The 21137-nt window shown below is 40.6% G+C and overlaps 1 protein-coding gene across 1 annotated transcript in view; it reads right to left on the bottom strand.

Annotated features, from left to right (window-relative positions):
* The window catches only part of st6galnac3 (ST6 (alpha-N-acetyl-neuraminyl-2,3-beta-galactosyl-1,3)-N-acetylgalactosaminide alpha-2,6-sialyltransferase 3), a 102927-nt gene extending 84032 nt beyond the window's left edge, over positions 1 to 18895 (bottom strand). Inside the window, exon 1 of the mRNA XM_074688731.1 lies at positions 18654 to 18895. Within this exon, the coding sequence (XP_074544832.1) occupies positions 18654 to 18671 (18 nt within the window). The 5' untranslated portion in view covers positions 18672 to 18895. The remainder of the gene's footprint in view (positions 1 to 18653) is intronic.
* Positions 18896 to 21137: the final 2242 nt, after the last annotated feature.

Raw genomic sequence — 21137 nt, 5'->3', positions numbered from 1 at the left:
CTCGACCTATCTGGCACAAATGATAGAAATTAGCCAGTGAGTGCAGGCTGAGATCGTGTAGATAAAGGTATGAGAATATTTCCCTCAAGAGCTGGTGTAAACTTTCATTTTGGGTCTTTCAAAGATAACAGTAAATGGGCTGGGTTTATAGTCATATCTCTGCTCTTTAGACCACTCAGAGTGTCTACATTGCAACTCACATTCACCAATTCAAATCACATTCATGGCTGCTATCTCCAGTGCCATCAGCATTAAAGAGGAATTCTGCCTTTCAATATTGCAAACGTGAATATTGAGTCACAATGCTGGATGTTCAGACTAAACGTGTGTAGATTTTCAAACCGTCCTGTGTTCACATTGTGTAGAAATTCCTGAATCTGTCTGTAAACTGCTGAAAAGGTCTGTTCTGAAAAAGTATAGGGCGAGATCGCCACAAGATTTTCTCAAAGCAGTTTACACAACAGTTTTAGGGTGAAATGCTGAAGCACTGTTGTGTCACGACCCTGGGTTCACACAGAAACAGTATTTTAGCCGACCTAAAATGCAAACTTTTGAAAACAGCCTCCAGAGTGGAATTTTCTTGAAAAACTGCCTACACCATTGCCGTGTGAACAGTAAGCCAACTTCAATTCAAATGTTCATCTGTTGCTCCACTTCTGCACTAAGTATTTGCCAATACATCAGTTAATCAGCCAAACTACGTTGGTGGAGATCTACCAAGAGCAGCTTCTAGACAAGACAGTTATAGCGCCAACTACAGGCCTTGCATGCTTACTACAGTGTTTTCAGTCCCTCAGCGTTTCCGTGTAAACATAATATTTTTCACTTCGTTTTCACTGCATTTCAGTGTTTTCTCATAAAACATAGGGACTTAATGAGACTTGCTAAAATAATGAGGTCATTGCATAGGGACCTCCTTACTGGTTTATGGTAAATTGAATGGGAGGACCTCCAACACCTTAGTTTGTCTATATCTTCTACCTCAAACAGACCTTGAGAGGGCTGGCCAATCAGGGGGGAGGGAGTTGTAGAGTGGGGAGCCTTAAAGAGACAGCAGCTAAAACACAGCATTCAGGGGCCATTTACACGACAACAGTTTTAGGGTTTAATGCAAAAGTATTTTTGCGTTTCTCCCTGAAACGGCTTTTCAGCCGACCCAAAACGCAGACTTTTGAAATCAGCCTCCAGAGTGGAAATTTTCTGAAACGCTGCCGACACCGTTGCCATGTAAACAGTAAGCGGACGCTTTAGCTGTACAACAGTACCGTTGTTTCGATAGTTGCAGAATACCGTGTTGTGCTTGTGCTGCTCAATGTGCTGAATCTGGTGACTGTCTTCATATAAAATGTGCATCTGTTGCTCCACTTTTGCACTGAGTATGCCCCAATACACCAGATGATAGGTTTAACTCTACTCTACTCTACACGCATTCTCGTGTGAACGCTGATTTTTCTCACTGCATTTCAGCGTTTTCGAATGAAACTTTGTTGTGTAAACGGGGCCTTAATGAGACTTGGTAAAATGATTAGGTCATTGCATGGGGTCCTAACTGGTTCATGGCACATTGAATGGAAGGACCTCTAACACCTTGGTTTGTTCGTAGCTCTGCCCCCAAACAGACCTGGAGAGGGCTGGCCAATCAGGAGGAAGGGGGTTGTGGAGAGGGGAGCCTTAAAGAGACAGCAGCTAAAACACAGCATTTAGCCAAGAGTCTAGTTTTCTGAAACACTAATGTAAGACAATAAGAATTTTTGAGCTGTAGGTCAACAGCTAAGAACTTTTTAAGGCAGCTCTAATCAGATAGTAAGGTTTTGGTTTAAAAAGTCTGACACGTGCAAGATTCAGACCCGTTATGAAACATGGCACAACGTTAGTTTGCTAAGATACAATAACATGTGGTGTGTCAAACTACATAACATCATCAGGATATTGAATTTGACCACATTGCTTTATATGGTAAACAGGGTGCTGCCAAATCTGCATCCATCACCTTAACTGCTTCATAAAACAAATGTAATGTTGGGGTACGTGTAAAGTCGAGAGCAGATAGCTCCCTCAGCTGTTCAAAGCAGGTATTACAGTTGATTTTTCAAACAGCAGAATCAATGTGTCTCTTTATTTTAAACTGTCCCCCATGTATTTATCAACACATGGGGACTAAACCACTTCCCTCGGCTGCGATATCGAACACACTTATAGTAGAGGATTATATTTAGAGAGTGTTAAACCAAATGTCTAGAGTCACACAGCAAATAAAAGGAAATGGCTTCTGCCACTCACTCGTGACAAGAGCCACTCGGGCTTTATCCTGCTGTCCTATCTAAGTTTTTAAGAGCTGCCTCTTAAAGTCGCAGATGGCTGACAGGCAGTAGAGACAGCACTGCAGGGCCAAGGACAAAGCTACAGTATCATAATGAATCTGCTGCTCGTCATTCACCGCAGATGTCCAAACTTTAAGCCAGGATAGCGGACACTCAGGAGAAACTTTAAAAAACCATGAAAAGCAACGGCAAATGGGACAAAGAGCAGATGCCACGTACTCCAGTTTGTATTTCTGTGGAGCACTTCAGAAAGCACAGCCATTATTCTGCCCATGTCTTTGTGTTTGAAGGGCGAAGGCAGGGGGGAGACTGGTTGTTGAGAAAAACATCGACCAGAGAAAATCCATTTCAATTTGCCAAATGCCAGAGCAGGATTACTGACATTTAGCAACTGATATTTTCCCTGAAATTCAATGGTATCCCACCACTGCTCCGCAATAGAGCCTCATCTCATTGGTAGTGATTACACACAGCATGACTTCTCACATGGAGAAATTTAGGTATATATGTCATCAGAGTAATGCATCTGGGAATCTGAGAGGATTAGAAAATCAGACAGACGTAGAACCTCATCAGTAGAATGAGGGGAGACAACAGCGCTGCCAATTTCCTCCTCCACTCAACTAAACAGACGTCCGGCCTCTGCAGAGATTTCTCCTAAAGGTGTTATTTGTTTAAGAGAATGTGTCTGACAAGGAAGCGTCTCCTCAAGGCCGCCACAGTCAGAAAGCAGCGCTGCACGCTGAATTTTAAAGTGGCTCAGCAAAGAAAAGAATGTGTCCTGTTTGTTGGCGTTCAGCCTGTGAGGGAGGATGACAGAGGTACTCTCAGGTCACAGATGCTTTGTTCTAGCTGGCAAGGTTGTTTACGTCTTCCTCGACTGCTTTAACTTTAGAGGGAAAAATGAAATCATCACTCAGTCTTTTCATCCAGCTGAGGAGGAAAGAGAGAAAGAGGACGCAGGAAAAAAGTCATAAAACAAATCCTTCTGTACTTAGAAAGTTGACTGACTCTTCTGAATGACAATTGAGTATCCTGCTTTAACTTTTTTAGATTTAAGTTTAGATAAAACAAGACATCTGATGGAAAACTTCTCAAACTGTATTCCGTTTAAAATCCTTCATATATTTTCTAACAGTTCAAATCCAAAGCAACTAACCAGAAAATAAAAACAAAACCTCAGAGGACCATCATCTAACTTCTCCAGTCAAGTGGCAGTATGTGAGCAAGACAAAGGTGGATAACAGAGCTGTGATTGTGCCGCTGACTCTCCTGAGTTTATTAAGGCTTCTTCAGCAAAGTGTAGCTGTGCTGGATTGGCCGTGGTCTTCTCATTTGTTCATGCTCACTGCTCTGTTGGAGAACAGACCTGTGCTGATCCTCGGTGGTGTTTCACTGCAAAGCTTTACCACCAACTACTGGCCTAGCAAGCATACTACGGCATTTCAACATTTTGATACACGAGGGAAAGACCTTTTGGCTTTGATTGGACTTTTTTTTATATCTAAAAAGGGTTCAAGTCTTTAAAGCAAATTAATTTCTTTATTTCAGCATCTTACATTGAAAGACTTCTGTGTATCTTGTGTTTTCAGACAGACAGTTACTACAAGACAAGGTGACCTTTAAAGTGATCCTCCGGGATGGAACAAGTTGGGTCCTATCACAAGGTTTAGGGCAGAAATTACCCCTACAGCAGTGTTTTTGTGCAGCAGAAGCCCAGGGTGCTCGCACCAAAGACCCCCTCCCTGCTCCTCTGCCGGTTTCCTCTGCATTCAGACGGGGCCATATTTTACTCGACCAAACACACAAATAAATGGACTCCCACTGAAAAAATCTGATATCGGTCTGCATTCACGCTTTATTTAGAGAATTTTCAGCGTGTTACTTTCACACAAAAGCACCGCTAAATAAGGCTCAACCTGGGCTCCTCCTCCTTGGCTCAGTGCCAGCAGCAGCGCACACCCACAGCCTCGGTACATGACTGTGTTAATATTCACTAGCCTAGCAACCACCTGTAGCATTGTGTTTCTCTGTGGGAGAGACACGAGAGCTGGGCACCTGACTGAGCATGTTAGTACAAGTTAATCACAAATATTTGACACACACCTGCTCAGTAGAAAGCTAGCTCCCTTTGCTCTTCAGCCAAGCTGCTCTCCAAGAGCCTGAAAACTGAGCTAAGCTTCACCCTTGTTTAGGAAAAATGTTTTATCTGTTTGCCGTTTCATTTCTCTTTTGCTGTGTTTTTCTAGCTCCGTGCTACGTCCACTATTGTAGCCGCTCAAGATAGCTTCTTCCACTCGCTAATCAACACGCAAAGTCACTTGTGAACTGGGCGTACTGTGATTGGTTGATCTAGCCATGCTTACTCTCCGCCCAGAAACATCCCAATCCAACCAAAACATCACCATACAGGCAGAGGAGACTGAGGCAGACACAGACACTAACACACATGTATAGAGGCCCAGAGGTGACAATTGCATGAGATTATTCCTGTAAAAGTTGACTTGTTATTTTTTAGGAAAATCCTTCAGACTAGGCAAAAAAATGATAGGGAAATTCTGTGAGTTTATTTCGAAAATGTTTTTTTTTTATGTAGCAGACTTTCATGGGTATGGATAACATATAAGACATTGGCTACATGAGATATGCATCTTATTATGTTAAAGGAAAAAGAACTCAAACTTAAGTGCACCATCTTTTCATCAAAACAAATTTGAGAAGAAATTTTCCTTGGTTTGGGTCCCAGCTCGTCATTAAGGATGATGGCAGGTCTCAGAGCCTGACCACATGAGAACCACTGATCTAAATGTTTCATACACTTATTAGAAAAACGACTGGCAGACTTTTTCTAAAACATCAGCAGGAAACTGTTGCTAAAAGCCTGACAGGATGAGATTACAGGACAGTCGGTGCAAACCATGAGAAAGAGTGAGGAGGTGAATTTGCTCTTTGAGCTACAGTGAGTAGGAAAGCCCGGATCAGATATTGTGCTTAAAAACAAACTGTACTTCTCACTCATGTGTCACGCTGCACATTTATGATCCCTGGTTTTAATATTCAAGGGGGAGGAAATCTGAGACCCTCTTTGAATAAATAAGCTGAAAATTCAGAGATTTGGAAACATAATGGCATTCAAATGATTCACTTGTGCAGCTTTTTGTTTTTTGCATAATCCTCTTAGATGTGAGCGTCCTCCTCAGGGCATGAACATCAGCTCTGTGAGACTTGCACACAATAAACAAATACACCAGGTGAATCAAAGGCCACCAAACAGGCACGCGATGTGGCACAGGCAGGTGTTCAGGCTGGAAAATAACAACAAAGCTTGCAGAGTCTATTCTGACAGAGCCTCTGAGGTGCTGCATTGGAACAGAGGCATGGGAGAGCAGTGTGAGTGAAGTGGGGAGGGGGGCGTCAGCGTCAAGAAGAAAAACAAAAACAGCAGCAAAAACAGCAGCAAAAAGCAGCGGGGAGATCAATACAAAGACAAGAAACAAATATGGACAGAAAAACAATCAGAAAACCCCACAGAAAACAGGACGACTCCACAGACTGCTGCGCGGAGCCACAGCAGACCCAGAGAGAGTATGCAAATCACCCACAGTTCACTGTGACATTTTGAACCACTGCCCGTTTCCTTTAACTCACAATGACCACAACAACAGAAGGTTCCAGGGGCACAAGCGGGCATAAAAGCAAACGAGGGATTATGTTTCATGACAAAACATTGACTGCACTTTATTTAATGCCCTCACTTAACTGCCAGGCTGTATTTGCGTCTGTCAACCTCTTCAGCTCACAGAAGCAATGAGCCTCATGGAGCTGGCACCCGCAGCACCGCCGGCCTTCCACCGGGATAATAACACAGCTATGAAACCTTTTATTAGCTGGCCTGGTCAAGAGTCCGACACTGTGACCAGACCTGGCCCCCACAGAGCACATCACTGCCTTCATAGCACAACCTGACACTTCAAAGAGAGACAGAGGGGCAGAGCAGCCTGAATCAAAGCCAGAGGTTTTCTAGACAAGAGTATCTGATGCTGTCCATAATTCAGGAACAGGCTGAGAATAAATCCTTACATGTCAAAGCAATAAATCAAGCTAAAAAGACAGTCTGGAGGGACCGGGCGTGGCACAGTTGACAACGCTAATGCAATTACAGGGATTTTCTGCTTGCTCAGAGGCTTGGTTCAAGGGCGGAGCGCAGAAAGCTCAAGGCAAGCTGCATACACTCAGACGTTACTCGCTGTTACTGCAAAGCCTGGTCATGCCACCTCACTGTTTGGAGGCAGCTGAGGAAACGCATACAGGATTACAGCAGCGTGGTTTCTCTGCATTCCTGATGGGATCAGCTCTGGTCAAAATGAGCTGGTGTAGTTCTTAAGTTTATCAATAAAATAAGCAGCAGTTGTTGGGTTAAACCATCTCTGTGTGATTAACTCTTGCAAGGTCAGAATTTCTTGTCCTCGCTTTCGCTGCATTCTGGTTTAATTGTAACAGTTGAGCAGACTTGGTGTTGATCTCATGAAAAGAGTGCAGATCTGCGAGTACAGTATTGTTTTCCCAAGGTATAGACACCAATAGTAAAGATAACAATGGTAGTTAAACAAAACTCATCTTGTCTTATTCTGCATGTTTCCAGCTAACTCATATCAGTCAGTCTTAAACACCCCACAGCCTGAGTCTTTATGTGCCATTTGACACCACAGCAAATCAGCGTCCTCAAATGATTAGTCTTTTCTCGGGACTTTGGTCACCTGTGCTAATGAGCACTAAGGAAATATGTGTAACATGCAGGGAGGAACTTGCCAAATGTCATAAGGCAAAGATGTAAGAAGTCAGGTTAAACTTTAAGGAAGCAAGTTACTCCTTGTAGTTTGAAAATGACCAGGAGATGAGGAATTAAATGCTTCTTAAAGACGATGAAACAGCCAAAATATGAGGGATACAGGGGGCTGGGGCTGAAACAGGATGCAACAGCCCTTTGTCTCTATGAGAAGTTATATCACTTAAATGATAAATCTGTACATCTGTAGTTAAATCGAGATTCAAAGTGGCTTTATTGCCAATTCTGCAATATGTGTGTCACACACAGAGGATGGAAATGACGAAGCTCAAGGGCCCATGGTGCTACAGTGAACATTTAATATAAAAAAGTAAACACTAAAAATAAGTGTATTATAAAAAAAATAAATCAAATGTAAAAAATTAAAAATATCAAAGGAGAAAGGAAAAATTTGTGCCAAAAAAATGAAAGCCAGCCATTGTTGCTTTTTGCTCTGAGATCTAAAACTCAGGACACTTCTTGTTGTTTGAAAAATAAAAAATAAGTATTGGCCCAAATCGGTATCAGCAGGTTAGGCTTTTTTAAAGATCAGTGATCAGTGATCGGCCAGAAGATTGTGATCAGTGCACCTCTAGTTTTTAAATTCTGTGCTTTAGATTATATTGGCAATCAATATCCAATGATATTAATCAATTGTAATCTAGTGTGAAAGAGTTCAACATTGTGTTGTGACTTGTGTGACCCTTGGGCAGGATCTTGGTGATGTTCTTCTAAGATGAGGACTGCACTCCCCATAAGCACCTTCACATTCGGTTTCCTTCAAAGATGTGTCTTGTTGTAAAGTGTACATGTGTTGTAGAGGCATATACAGATCATGTTTTTGAAACTACTCTCCCATGATCAAGATGACTTTCAGCAGGGAGCAGAGCGATAAGATGGTGTGTTGATTTGCAAAATATGTGACAAAATAGGTTATTCAGTGACTCCACCCTGGATTGTCATAAACAAGGATGGAAATGCTTTTATAATTATCTGAAAGTCATTTAACCAAATTATTCACCAGGGGAAAACAAAGCAAACAAAAACAAAAGAGACACAGATTTAACTGATGTTCTCTCTCTGCTGAATTCTCTATTTTCAGCTTAAGTTTCCCTCAGCAGCACTATACAGGTTGTTTACACCTCAAACAGGCTACACAACATTCAGTTACTCCTTAATCACGTACACAATGTGAAGTCCATCCGGTCTCTGTCATGTCCTCGCAGCAGTCAGTTGGAGACTCGCCTCTTGGATCACGTTCCCACCCAAATCTCCACAGTTTGTCCTGGGAACCATCAGGTCTGGACGAATCCATCTGATCACCGACAATCTGCCTTTCTGGCAGCTCTGGCTCTGACTCACAGACTGTACAAACACTGGCTCAGTCACTGTCTTTATCTGAGAGGAGTTCACAGTTCACAGCTGAGAGGAAAGTGTTAAGAGTCTGGTCTTAATCCTGAAAATGTGTTTGACCTTGTAATCCTTCAAGAACAACGTCGAGGACGTGTGTGTGCTGCAGGCAGCTCAGACAGGCTAGGGTTAAAAACAAACCCTGTGGCCGAATGATTATCTGCTAATTAGCTTTTTTAAGACCACCGGGGTAAACACAGGGATTAATCCAAGAGGCAGGAGTGAAACCTGCAAAAAACTGAGAAGTAGCATGAGGTATTTTGGTACTATGGGGGAGGGTGGTGGTAAAAACGTATTATTTTTAACAAGAGTTTAAAATAGAAAGTGAGATTTCTCTAAAAAACAAAAGGATTTTTGGGTAACAGTATTATTGTGAAAGTGTAAGGAAACAAGTCTAAATTTAGATATGTGGTTGTGAAGAAGCTAAAGCTCAGAGATGGCAAGAAACGAAGCAACCGTTTTACAGCAGGAGATACAATCTGTCATCTGTCCTCTGAGTCTAAGCTGCCCAACCTTTTAGGAGCTGGGGCGTACAACATTACAGGATATACAGTCTGCAGATCAGAAGCTTCTTTTTAATATAATGGGGCCAGTAACCTGTGTTTTTTGTTTTTTACCTTATTCACTTTTTTGAATTGTAAGTATTAAAAAATGTCTTTTTTTCACTGTGAAGCACTCGGAAGTGCATTAAATTTAATGTGAAAGGTAATAATAGTCGTTTAATTGATTCTTTATGCCTAATTATGTAAAACTCTCAGCCTTAAAGTAAAGAGGGCTGAGTTATAAAATAAAAGTGTCATCAGTACAGTTGTCCAAAAAAGGAAACCAATATCATTTTTTTTACTTGCCTGGCTGTAAATAATTTAAAAATGAACATTTTCAATGGAGCCTAATGAGGTTTCCTTGACATTAAGAGCCAGCCTCTAGTGGACACTGAAGGAACTGCAGCTTTTTTTTGCATTTCCACATTGATAGTGCAGAAAAGCTGCATTTTTGACACTAAAGGTTACAAGACTCACCCTCATATTAAGGAACAGAGATTGTTGAATTAACACTGGTAATGGATCAGGTCAGTCTTAGTTTTGGCTGAAAATAAATGAATTATTTGTGCTCCTGAGAATTTTGACCAATGAGAATCAAGTATGTAACACAGCTGAGCAATAAAACCCAATAAAAAAGTAAGCAGCACCATTAACCAACCACTTTGTCACAATCAATGGTTCCAGTAATTACTGCTGTGTTTGCAAATGGGCTTACATGGGTGTTAAATAGAGGGTGGACCAGTGAGCTGCCAGAGTAAATTTTAATTTATAAGTGAACTGACTCCTTTGTTGGCTCTTTCACATGAGGTCCCTCGTGTTGAAAATGTGAATGGGGAACATGGACTTAGAATCTGGCCACAGGGAAGCATCCCAACCCAAATCATAAGAAGGTTTGACAGATTTCATCGGAGCTGTAACAGTTTTCAGAATATATCTTATCGTATCATGTCAAACAAATGGTATTATGAAGAACTGTAGGGTTCTGGGAGAATTTAAGCTGGAATCATAGACAGACTCAAAATAACGGTTATGAAAATACACTCTGATACACATATACACACTGTTTCTGTCTAAATATATAAACACAAACTAAAAAAAGAACAAAGTTTCATTTCCTCATTTAATCCAATAGATCATGCAAGAGCTATCACCCAGAACATGGGGTAATGTTCAGTTTGTCTTCGAGATTAAAACGCTTCTTAATTCACCAAAGGATGGGAATCGGCTTTCGAGAGTGGATTTTTCAATTGTTTGCACCCTAAAGGGAGTTTAAGGCCCCCATGGGGGCTACTGCAGGGTAATGTGGAAGCAGCTTGAGAGGATTTGAAAAATCTGGAAAAACTGCAGCTGAAATTAAAAAAATATCTTGGCTTAATCTCTGTGATTGAATTGCCTTTTCTCAGGCAGAGGGAAGACTACAGACTCAGTTCATCATGGAAGCATTGAAGGAATAACCCACATCACCCTATCTGTTTTTGTTCATTAATGTGAGGAAGTAAAAGCAGAATCTGACACAATGGGCTCTGTTACAGGCAGAGACTGGGCTCCTCTGGGAGTTGCGATATAACTGAAGTCGATGTGAGCAAAGAAGTCTACACTTAAAATGAAACCACCGCCAAATGCACTCCTGTATTGATCCCACTGTTTGCACTTTCTGTCTGGATGAACAAAGGCAGATTAATAACTTCACCTAATTCCTCTCTACACGGGTGTTGGATCTGTCCTCTTGTTTTAAGGTAATTAAAGTGCAAAACCTTGACATTTTAGAAAGCTCCTTTGTGAGTTCCTGTACAGTAATAATGGGGGCTAAGCCCCAGAGCTTCTCTGTGAGCGACATGTAATTTTATGCCACTGACCGTGACGACAATTACAGAGAACTTAATTTGTAGGCTGCCATGTCAGCCCTTTCATTAAACTCTGAGTGTCGTTTCTTTGTATGTTGTCCAAATCAGGGTAAAAAGGGGACAGAAAATGACCAGCGCTGGCAGCAGAGCTCCCTGAGCTGGCAGAGCAGCACACGATTAAACCACCCAGGATTAGAGACTACCTGTACAAAACGACTGACCACACGTAGAGAGATCAAGTAAAGCCGTAAGTCTTCCCAGATGTTGATAAGATTTCTTGCGAGAGCCTGCTGGCCCAGTTCCCTCAGCACTGCGACGCTGCTGCAGTGTGGATTAATGCCAGATCTGCGGGGAGGTTATCACCCTTAGTTACCACTGTGAATAGGCCAACCCAGTGCAAGCTTCTGCAGCAGTCTGAATGTGTGTGAGCACTCTGTGTGTGTGTGTGCACTGTGTGTTTGCACAACAGATGTAGGTTACATTACCATAATAAAGAAAGCCACACGCTTAAACGATACCCTGTCTGCTCACAAAAAAAGGTTTGGAGAAGAGATGAGAAAATGTGAAACTCAGGACAGAGACGCTCTCTGAGGTCATTCAGTAAAAGTCAAACTGAAATGTGAATCCTCTTCACCCTCTGCCATAGTCAATCAGAAAATTATGATAATACAGCAGCAGTTGTGCGTTAGCTTCCATTATTCAAAGCATTATGCTGAAAGAAAGATGTAAACCCTGACTGTGTGTTTTAGAGAGGACAAACTAACTTCAGCTTGGAAGTCATTAAGTTGTGTAAAAGGATCTCTCTGATGCAAACTGGAAACAAGACAGTCAAAATCACAGCTAACAGAAGGACAAGAGGCCAGATTACTTTGGTCAGCAGCTACAAAAGAGCGAACTATAACAGTCTCGTAAATTCAGATGTTATGTTTGTGTCCTCTATTCCTTTAGGACCCTGGACAGGAAGACTGGAAACCTGAAAACAGTGACCTCCCAAAGATCTAGTGTAAACTTCACACTCAAGAAGGAGGGAGAGATAAAGAGAGAAAGGCACAAAAGGAAATGTGAGCACAGATTTGATAAAACTTTGAATACAATCCACAGTCGCAGCCTCTTTGGACATCCTGCCGGTGCCCTGCGCTTTCTCTAAAACTGTGGCGGGGCACTTTTTTATCAGCCTGCCTTCTGCTGAAACACATCCACATGGGACAGAAAGTACCATTCATCCCTGAAACTCCGAAGAACTGGGACACTCACTGCATTCCCTGAAGCTTTTACAACACCTCCCTACACACAAAAACCACAGTGTGTGCCTGCATTAATTAATCTGAAATCTGCCTTCTGTGTGTTTTCCTTTGCTTTTGTTTGTGTGTGCTTGTCACAAAACTTTCTTCGCCGGCCTTGTTCTGCCATATTTAGTTAGGGGTAACGGCGGCATCAGCAACTCTCAATGGGACGTGATAGAGAGCTCATCCAGAACTATTCTGATGGAGGACAACAGACGCAGCCTTTCCCTGCTCAGACACAGAGCTTCACGGATGAACTCACACCAATTAAAACACAATCTGACAAAGAGTGGGAGTGCTGCATGTCAGGGCTCTGCAGGTCTGTCTCACCCATTAGAAATGTGACATTAGAAACAGATAGTTAAACAACTATCAGGATTACAATGTGCTGAAGAAGGTTGACTGGTTGGAGGATGCATCGTCCTGTACACTGTACCTGAAGACATCAATAAAACACACACTCTGCATAATTTCAGTGACAAGAAATCAGGCGGTTTCATGTAAAAGCCTTTATCAATATATGTGTATAATTGTACCAGCATCTTACATGCAATCACCACTCTGTTCTGTACCCCGGGGAACTTTGCTGATGCTCTACCTGTTTTGGCTCATGTCTGCACATAAAACTGCAGAGGTGTGCTCTCCCTACCTCAGGGACCCAGAGGGGCAGGAAGGTCCCAGAACATATCTATGCTGCCAAATGTAATTTAACACATGCAAATAACTAAATCTCTTGAGGAGAAGTCCTGACAGAAAAATTTGTCATTTTCACTCTGAAACAAACTACTTCACTTCTTTATCCTGACATAAAAAGACGATTATCTGCTTTTGCTTGTATCACAGCAAAACTCAGGGTTTCCAACTTCAGGGGCTGGAAACCCTCCAAAGGCTCTGAAAGATACATCTGAAACAGTTGGTGTAAAAGAGAGACATATTTTTATTTGGAATATGGAATTTGAGTCAAAATCTCACTTTGAAGTTGAAACACTTAATGAGTATTTTAACGACAGCTGAGGTGGGAAGGCTGGTGACAAAGATTTAGTAAATCAATTATGACAATGATGAAGCATGTGAGTCAGACTGGAGGGTCAAAAACTACAGAAAGTAATAGGAGAGGACTGTTAGCTTATCATGTATCTTTAAGTTTCATTTAGTCATTTGTCTTTTTGTCACTTTTTTTGGGAACACTAACTCTTCTCATAGTTTACCGGTTACTAACGGAGGTTAAGCACCATGAGCTGTTTATCCAACAAGTAGTGGAACTTTTAACCCTGACATAACAAATAAATAAATATATTATAATTGTAAATACATTTGTACATTGTCGTTCAGTAAGTATGAGCTCAACTGACTTTTTTCAAATTAAAAGCCTTTTAAGCAGCATGACAATCACAAGCTCAGCAAAAAGCATTTTAAGAAACAACAGAGACTAAGAACTCAATTTTAGAGATTTTAGAGAAAAGTAGCAAAGTACAAATCTTACATAAAGACTAATCCAAGGAACTTAAGCTAACAAGCCACGACTACAGGTAGATTCTGCAGGATTTCTTCAACTACTACTACTACTACTACTACTAGTTCTTGGCCTCTATACATGTGTGTCAGTGTCTGTGTCTGCTTTGAACCCTCTCCTCTGCCTGTATGTTGATGTTTTGGTTGTATCGAGATGTTTCTGGGCAGAGGAAGCGTGGTTATTTCAGCCAATCACAGCGTGCTCAGTGCAGAACTGACTTTGTGTGTTGATTAGCAAGTGGAAGAAGCTATCCCAAGCAGCTACGATAGCACAGAGCATGAAAAACACAACCAAAGCGAAACAAAACACCAAACAAATAAAGTTTTTTTTACTTAATGAGCTTAACTCGATTTTCTCTCACTTTTGGGAACTTGGAGAGCAGCTTGGGAGGAAGAGCTACATGAGTTGGCAGGTATGTGTCAAATAGCCCCGTGATTAGCTTGTGCTAACAAGCCAAAGGTGCATGTCTCTCCCACGTGGAAACATGATGCTACTGGTGGTTGCAGGGCTAGCGAATTTATTCATGTAGTCACAATAAGAAGCTGTGGGTGTGTGCTGCTGCTGGCACTGAGCCAAGGAGGAGGAGCCCAGTTTTAATTTGTGTTTACTAACAAGTAACAGAATTCCTGCAGACCCTACCTTCAATGATGTAATAATGTTACATATACAGAACAGATTTAACCATAAGCTCAAACATGGGCTAACTGGCCTGACATCATTAAATCAAAGCAAAAGACGTATTCAATTACTGCTATCTGTGGATTACAAACGAGGATACACACCGAGCCAATGACAATGTGTGAAAAGAGTTATATAAAAAGAAAAATTTAACACAGGAACATTGCAAAAGTCAAGCAGAGATGAGCTGGATGGACATATTTCTTCGTATATCCAATAAAAGTCCTCACTTTTCTCATCTTATACATGGGACTCATGAAGAGCTGCTCCAGAAGGAATGACTAAATGAATAATTGAATGCATAATTGAACAAATGAGTTAGGAAAGACATTAAACAACTATCTGTTCAACTATCTATATTTTATTTACAGGAATTAGGGGCAGTGTTGCTCAGAAACTGCTGCACACACCAGTAATAAGTAAACCTAATGAGCTGAGAAGTTGACTGCTAAGATGAGTGCACTCCTTGATGATGACACGTTTGGCTTGTCAGCACAATCAGCCTTGTGAAGCTATAAATACATGATTTTTTGAGACAAATCTATGTCATAATGATGTTCAGCTCGATGCAACACAGCGGAGCACAAACAAGAAGAATGGCTGTGTTTAATCTAAAGTCACAGCTCATTTACTTCAGTCCACTCCTAACCGAGATTCAATCCCTCCGTAATTTGTACCCTGTAATTATGTTTTCCCTTTTAATGCTTCTGAAATCTGTGCAAAATGATCTCCTGTCTTGGAGAACAAAAACAGCCTGAAGGAGTTTGTTCAAGTGACAAGTTATTAATACAGACTTTGTTTTTAATGTGGTGTTGGAGGAATGAGGGGAAGAAAAGGGCCTTAAATAAATGAAGAGGTCTCTTTGACATCTTAAAATACAGATAAAATAATAAAGTCTGAAAATAGGGACAAGGAATATCTGATATCTGCCTTTAACTACAGCAGCACCAGCAAGAGAGAAAGTCAAAAATAATCTTTTTAATGTATTTATCCTCAGCATTTACACATCAATGAGATTTAGAGTCTCGGTTTGGGATTAGGGATCAGGCGATAATTCATTACTGGAGTTTACCGAGTCTAATCAAAATCATACTCTGTTTATAGAACCTCATTGTTCTTTGTGCTGCTCTGTCTAATGCGAATGTGGGATTTTTCGCCTTGTTTTATACATTCACTTAAGTGACGCACACAATACATCACTTTGTATATTCAAATGCTTGTTTTTGTGAAGGAAGACTTGTTTGGCTTCGGTAAGGAAATTTCTCTTTCTTTGTTGTCTCAATGCTTTGCAAAGCCTGTTTATTTGCATTTGTAGGATGAGCGGCAAAGCTGCGTATTTGGCTGAAAAAAATTCCAAATCTTCTCTGCCAATGCCAACCTGTCTTTGTTTTCGGTGTCAAAGTGACTTCCTTTGGAATCTGGTTTGCAAGTCAAACAAAAACAAATGACAGTGTAAGCTTATGCTTGCATGCAGTACATGAGGCTTTAATGGTTTTCTGTTTTATAAGCAAAATTACTGTCCAGTTATTAGAGAAAATAAAGCAAAAAAAAGTTGAAGCTCAAACTGTGTTGTTGTTTTTTTTAAAAGAGGATGCAATATAAAAATGGTTCTGCACTAATAAAAGCTTTTAACTACAGGAAAATACAACCTGGGTCAGCAAGGTTACCAGATAAATCAGGAAATACATCAGCGAGTAAGTATTAAAAGAGAGACACAATCCAACTGTTGGGTACACAGTTTTGAAAGTCCGTGCTGAGGAGAGATTTTGGACGGTTTTGAACATCAGATTAATTCCTTATCAGTATCAGGATAAAGGCTTCAAAAGTACTGCTCTGGCCTGAGTTTAACCAAGGACAAACCTAAACTGACTGATACACCGCGCAAAGAGAGGGACAAAGGCAACAGCACTCAGTGGACACAAACAATGAGTCGAGAAACATTTGGTATTCAAATCACTTCACCTGTTTTCAACAATTGCTTGATGCTATGTTTGCAAACGCTGGGTGTGGCCTTGTGTATATGTGTGTGGGTGATTTTTGCCTTCAGTCAATTGGTGTACCAGTGGCGTGATTGTAGGAGAAAGTACCGTGCCTATGACTGACATGGCAATCTCACACACACACACACACACACACACTCTAACACATTCATTGGAGCTGGCATGATAGACAAATTAGTCTCATAATGGAAAATCAAACATCCAGCCTTGCCTCTAGCAGTTCTTTGACTCCACTGTCTCCAAAATCAATTGTTCTCCAAATCAAATGTCGACCATATGCTGCTTTTGACTGTGATTGAAAAAGGACAAGTTGTGTAAAGTGATCCATATCGAAGTATTGATTATTGACTGATTGAGTAATTTTTCAAACATGCAAATCATCTCTTATGAGTTGCAGACTTTCAAACATAGTGAAACTTGTTTAAGCTCACAGATGATGAAATATATTTGGGTTTTATTACTTAATAAGGTACAAACAGAGCAATTCCCAGCAACTGTGGTAGATATGTTTCACTGTTTTCTGAAACTTGAAGGTAGAGTTGGCAGGAATTTTTGTTACTTGTTAGGAAACACAAATTAAAGCTAGGCTCCTCCTTCTTGGCTCAGCGCAGACCCACAGGCTCTAACAGTGAGAATATGAACACATTCACTAGCCTAGCAACCACCTGCTGCATCGAGTACCTTCGTGGGAGAAACTTGAGAGCCATGCACCTGTCTTGGCAGGTTAGTACAAGCTAACATACCTGGTTAGCAGAAAGTCAACACCTGTTGCTCTCTAAGTTCCCGAAAGTGAGAGAAAATTGAACCAAGCTTCACTCTCGTTTAAGAAAAAGCTTCTTTATCTGTTTGGCATTTCATTTCAGTTTTCTTGCTTTGTACCACGTCCACTATCGTAGCTGTTTGGGATAACTTCCTCCACTTGCTAATCAACACGCAAAGTCACTCGCGCATTGGGCATGCTGTGATTGACTGATCTAACTATGCTTACTTCTGATACAACCAAAAAGTCAACATACAGGCTGAGGAGAGGGTTTGAGGCAGACACAGACACCAACACACGTGTACAGAGGCCCATGGGTGAAGATTGAGCAGGATTATTCCAGAAAAAGTTGATTTTTTAGGAAAATCCTACAGACTCTTACTTTAACGCATGTTAAGTTACTTCACAGAACAAGCTTGAAGACTTCTTTCTTTCTGTCTTTCTTTCTTTCTTTAGTTTTTGTGTTTGAGCAACTGAAAAGTTGAGGACTTTGGATTGTTGGTTAAAAAGTAGCAGGCTCCTTCAGAAACCTTTTATAATTTTAGAAAACATACAAAATTGTTACGTTTGACTTCACTGATGCAGTTTACTACCAAAACTATAATCTAGAAAACTAAACAACTTTTGCTGTTCAAGTTTAAAGCCAGTTATGAATGTCAGTTGAGCCTGCATATGAAGGTTCATTTATGTGTTCATTTGTTAGATTGTCCTATTTGTGTCCAAAAAGCCTCTTTTCCAAGGTTTAAACTCATTCCAACTTTGATTTTATTGCTTCATTTTGAATGTTTATATATGTATTTTTTTTGTTGTTTTATTACTTGCTATTCATGTGACCTGTTTTATTGCCCACTTTGAAGCACGTTGTTACCTATATTGAAAAGTATCATAAAACTATGTGCTGTAAAACTTGCCTTGCCTTCAGTGTAGTTTGTAATCAACGTCTAAGACTCTGACAGAAATGTGTGAATTGATGCAACTTTAATTTTTCACTGCAATGAAAATAATAAAACATAAAGGAAGAGAAAGAGCAACATCATGTCATGTAAGTGCTAGAAACTCCTGACATGATGGCAACACCTGAACATGTCATAAAGGGATGATGTGAGCACAGCTGGCTGGCCTGCATCTGCCTGCTAAAGACCACAAGCTAAAAAAAAAACACAAACATGATCTGAATACCAACAAACACGAGGGCCTGGCTTTTTTTTTCCTCCACGCACACGATCGACAACCACAAACCCAGACTCCCCAAAAGGAACCCCAGGAAAAAGAAAACAGGCGAGCAGGCAGACACCAGAGGAGGGTTAATTACCTCCACGGAGCATCAACAAAACCACAGCTCCACCGGCTCACATTCCACCTCACATCTGGTGAAATGCACAAGCACGTAAAGCCGACCACGCCAGGAGCTCCGGCTGCCTTTAGCCTCCTTTACCCCGTTTTTGTAGCATTATAAGTGAGAGAAACCAACTCTTACCTTCCACATCCAGGCCATTCTTATTTCTACGCAGACAATGGTGGACCGCTTGTTTTCGTCAACCCCAAAACGCTGCTCGCCGCATCCGTTTCTGCACGCCTCTGTTCACATCAGAGCAGGAGACGCTGATACAGTGTGGTAATATGCAGCGGTAGGCTCCATAAATATTGGAGTGTACCGTTATTCGGCTCCTCTCCTGGGTTTTTTTCCTCCCATGGAGCTGCTGGGACCTGGAGCGACGCTGCTCTGCTACTGGCCGGCGCAGACGCACAGCCCCGCCTACGCATGCGCCACGTGATCACAGCTGATTTCCTGACTCCTGGCTTCACAAGCAAGCTACAGCCTTAATCAGTGTAAGACCTTAATCTTTCAACAAAATGATCCTTAAATGTGTGAAAAATAAGAAAAAAAGAAAAAGAAAACAAGTGCTCACATTTTCAAGAGGTTCAAATTTGGGTCTGATTCATTTTCCTTTATGTTATATCACAGTAAATTGTAGACTATACACAACTTTAAATCCCTGATTCCACCAAGCAGACTCAATAGTAAATGTAATTAAAGTAAAATCTCCCAAATCTTTGAAAATCATCAACTTAAATTACCCCTCATTCATTCTGGACCAAAAATACCATGAGACTTTATTTTATAGGAAAAACAGCCATCAGTTTTCATGTGAAAACAAGATACATTTTCCAAATACCAAACCCTGGTGGGAACTAGATCCATATACTGGTCTGTAAAGTTTTCACCCAAAATTTTGTCTAAGAAGAACATTTATTGCTGAGCTAGTTTTAATAAGTTATCATTGAAAAAGGGACCAATTTTATTTTTATTATTATTATTTTTTTATGCTAAAAAGATAAACACTGAATGATGCTGGCATCACTGAACAATGAATTAAGATACTTCCTTATTAACTTTTCTGTGAGTCAAAACAAGATAAAAGCTTGAGTGAAAAAGATATGTTGCAATGCATTGAGAGAGACAGCAATTTCTGCGATGTTGACATCATGTACTTGATAGATTAACTATGTGTAACAGGTTTAGGAGCGCAAGATCAACTGTGATGTCACCTTTTTTAGATATCAAGGTATTGTGGAGAAAAAAAAGGAAATATCTATAATTCTTAAAAATGACAGACAACATAATAAAAGTTAACGATTCTGTAAAACAAGATTCACTTTCTGTTCTAACTGTTCTCAGAATTATGTTTTTAATGGTGAAGATCAAGATATAGAAGGATCAAGATTCCATATTTGTGAAACAAGTCATCATGGAAAATTCACAGGCTGTGTGAGCAAATAGTTACCATGTGAGCGACAGATTACTGATTCAAATTGGTTTTATCTTGGGTGGGAACAAGACTCATATGTTATCCCAGTAAGAGCAAGATTCTCATTATGCTACTGCATTATGGCACCAGAACATTATCTTGAGCAAAAATACAGTCACATGGAGGAGATTTAGTAAGTTTGTAGAAACAGAAAGAAAAGAAACAGTTGTAATATTAGAACAGGATCCATGTCTTAATGCTGTTTGACAAAGATCTTAAGGGAGAAAAAGAGTCGAGAACAAAGTATCTTTTAAAACAAGATTCAGACACAGTATCGTGCAAGGAGAAAGAGGCTGAACTGGGGGATAATTTATCAGATCGAAACAACAGTTTTTAAACACAAGGGTTCTTCACTCATTTATAATTCATCTTCATGAGACTTGTGGTTACCACTTGATATTAATTAACACACTGTCATATGATCCTAAAATCTTGGTGATAAAATACTAGGAGAAAATCTGTTGTGTTTAGGCTGCTGTGTGTGAAAACTGTCAGCATTTCTTTTAAAATGAGGCTATTTAAGGATATCTACCTCTTTCTGCTTCAGCAGGGAGACAGCTGGAAAGATATAACCTCCGGTCCACTGGATATATCATATCTGCCACAGGATGAATTCCCCAGAATATTTAAAGAGTCTTCAAGTCCCAAACTGAACCAAGCTATCTTGAATTTTGACAGAACTTACAGAGAATATTTGACAATCAACACTTGCAGTAATGGTTAAAATTGGGCAAATTTTCTCCATTAAATCATAAAATAAACTTGAAGTGATTAGAAAATAGCAGTGAAAGATGCTTCAGGTTTCAGTTTCAAGGTGACCTCAATAAGAGGTGGGTTCAAGTTGCCGCCTGTCACACAGTAGAAAAAAACACATTCACACTACTGGTCATTTTGTGGCCAGTCCATGCTTTTAACACATCTTTAGACTCAGGGAGGAAACCAGAGCACTCAGAGGAAACAGGAGCCAGCACGGTGAGAAGACATTAACACCACACAGAAGAACTCAGCTGGCAGGATCAGCTGTTTTTGCAGGATTAATTCTCTCTGCAGGGGCAGAGGTGTGGTTCCTCATTCAACCTTAAGTGATTTGGCTACTATCCTGAGCTCATTTGTTAAATTGCACAAGAGGTTGACACATAAAAAGCTGATAT

Source organism: Halichoeres trimaculatus, unplaced genomic scaffold (genome assembly GCF_033239565.1).
Source record: "Halichoeres trimaculatus isolate MK-OKI-2021-1 unplaced genomic scaffold, fHalTri1.1 fHalTri1_scaffold_15, whole genome shotgun sequence".
Lineage (NCBI taxonomy): Eukaryota > Metazoa > Chordata > Actinopteri > Labriformes > Labridae > Halichoeres > Halichoeres trimaculatus.
The sequence above is the reverse complement of the archived record's forward strand: the minus strand, read 5'-3'. Positions and strand labels throughout refer to the sequence as shown.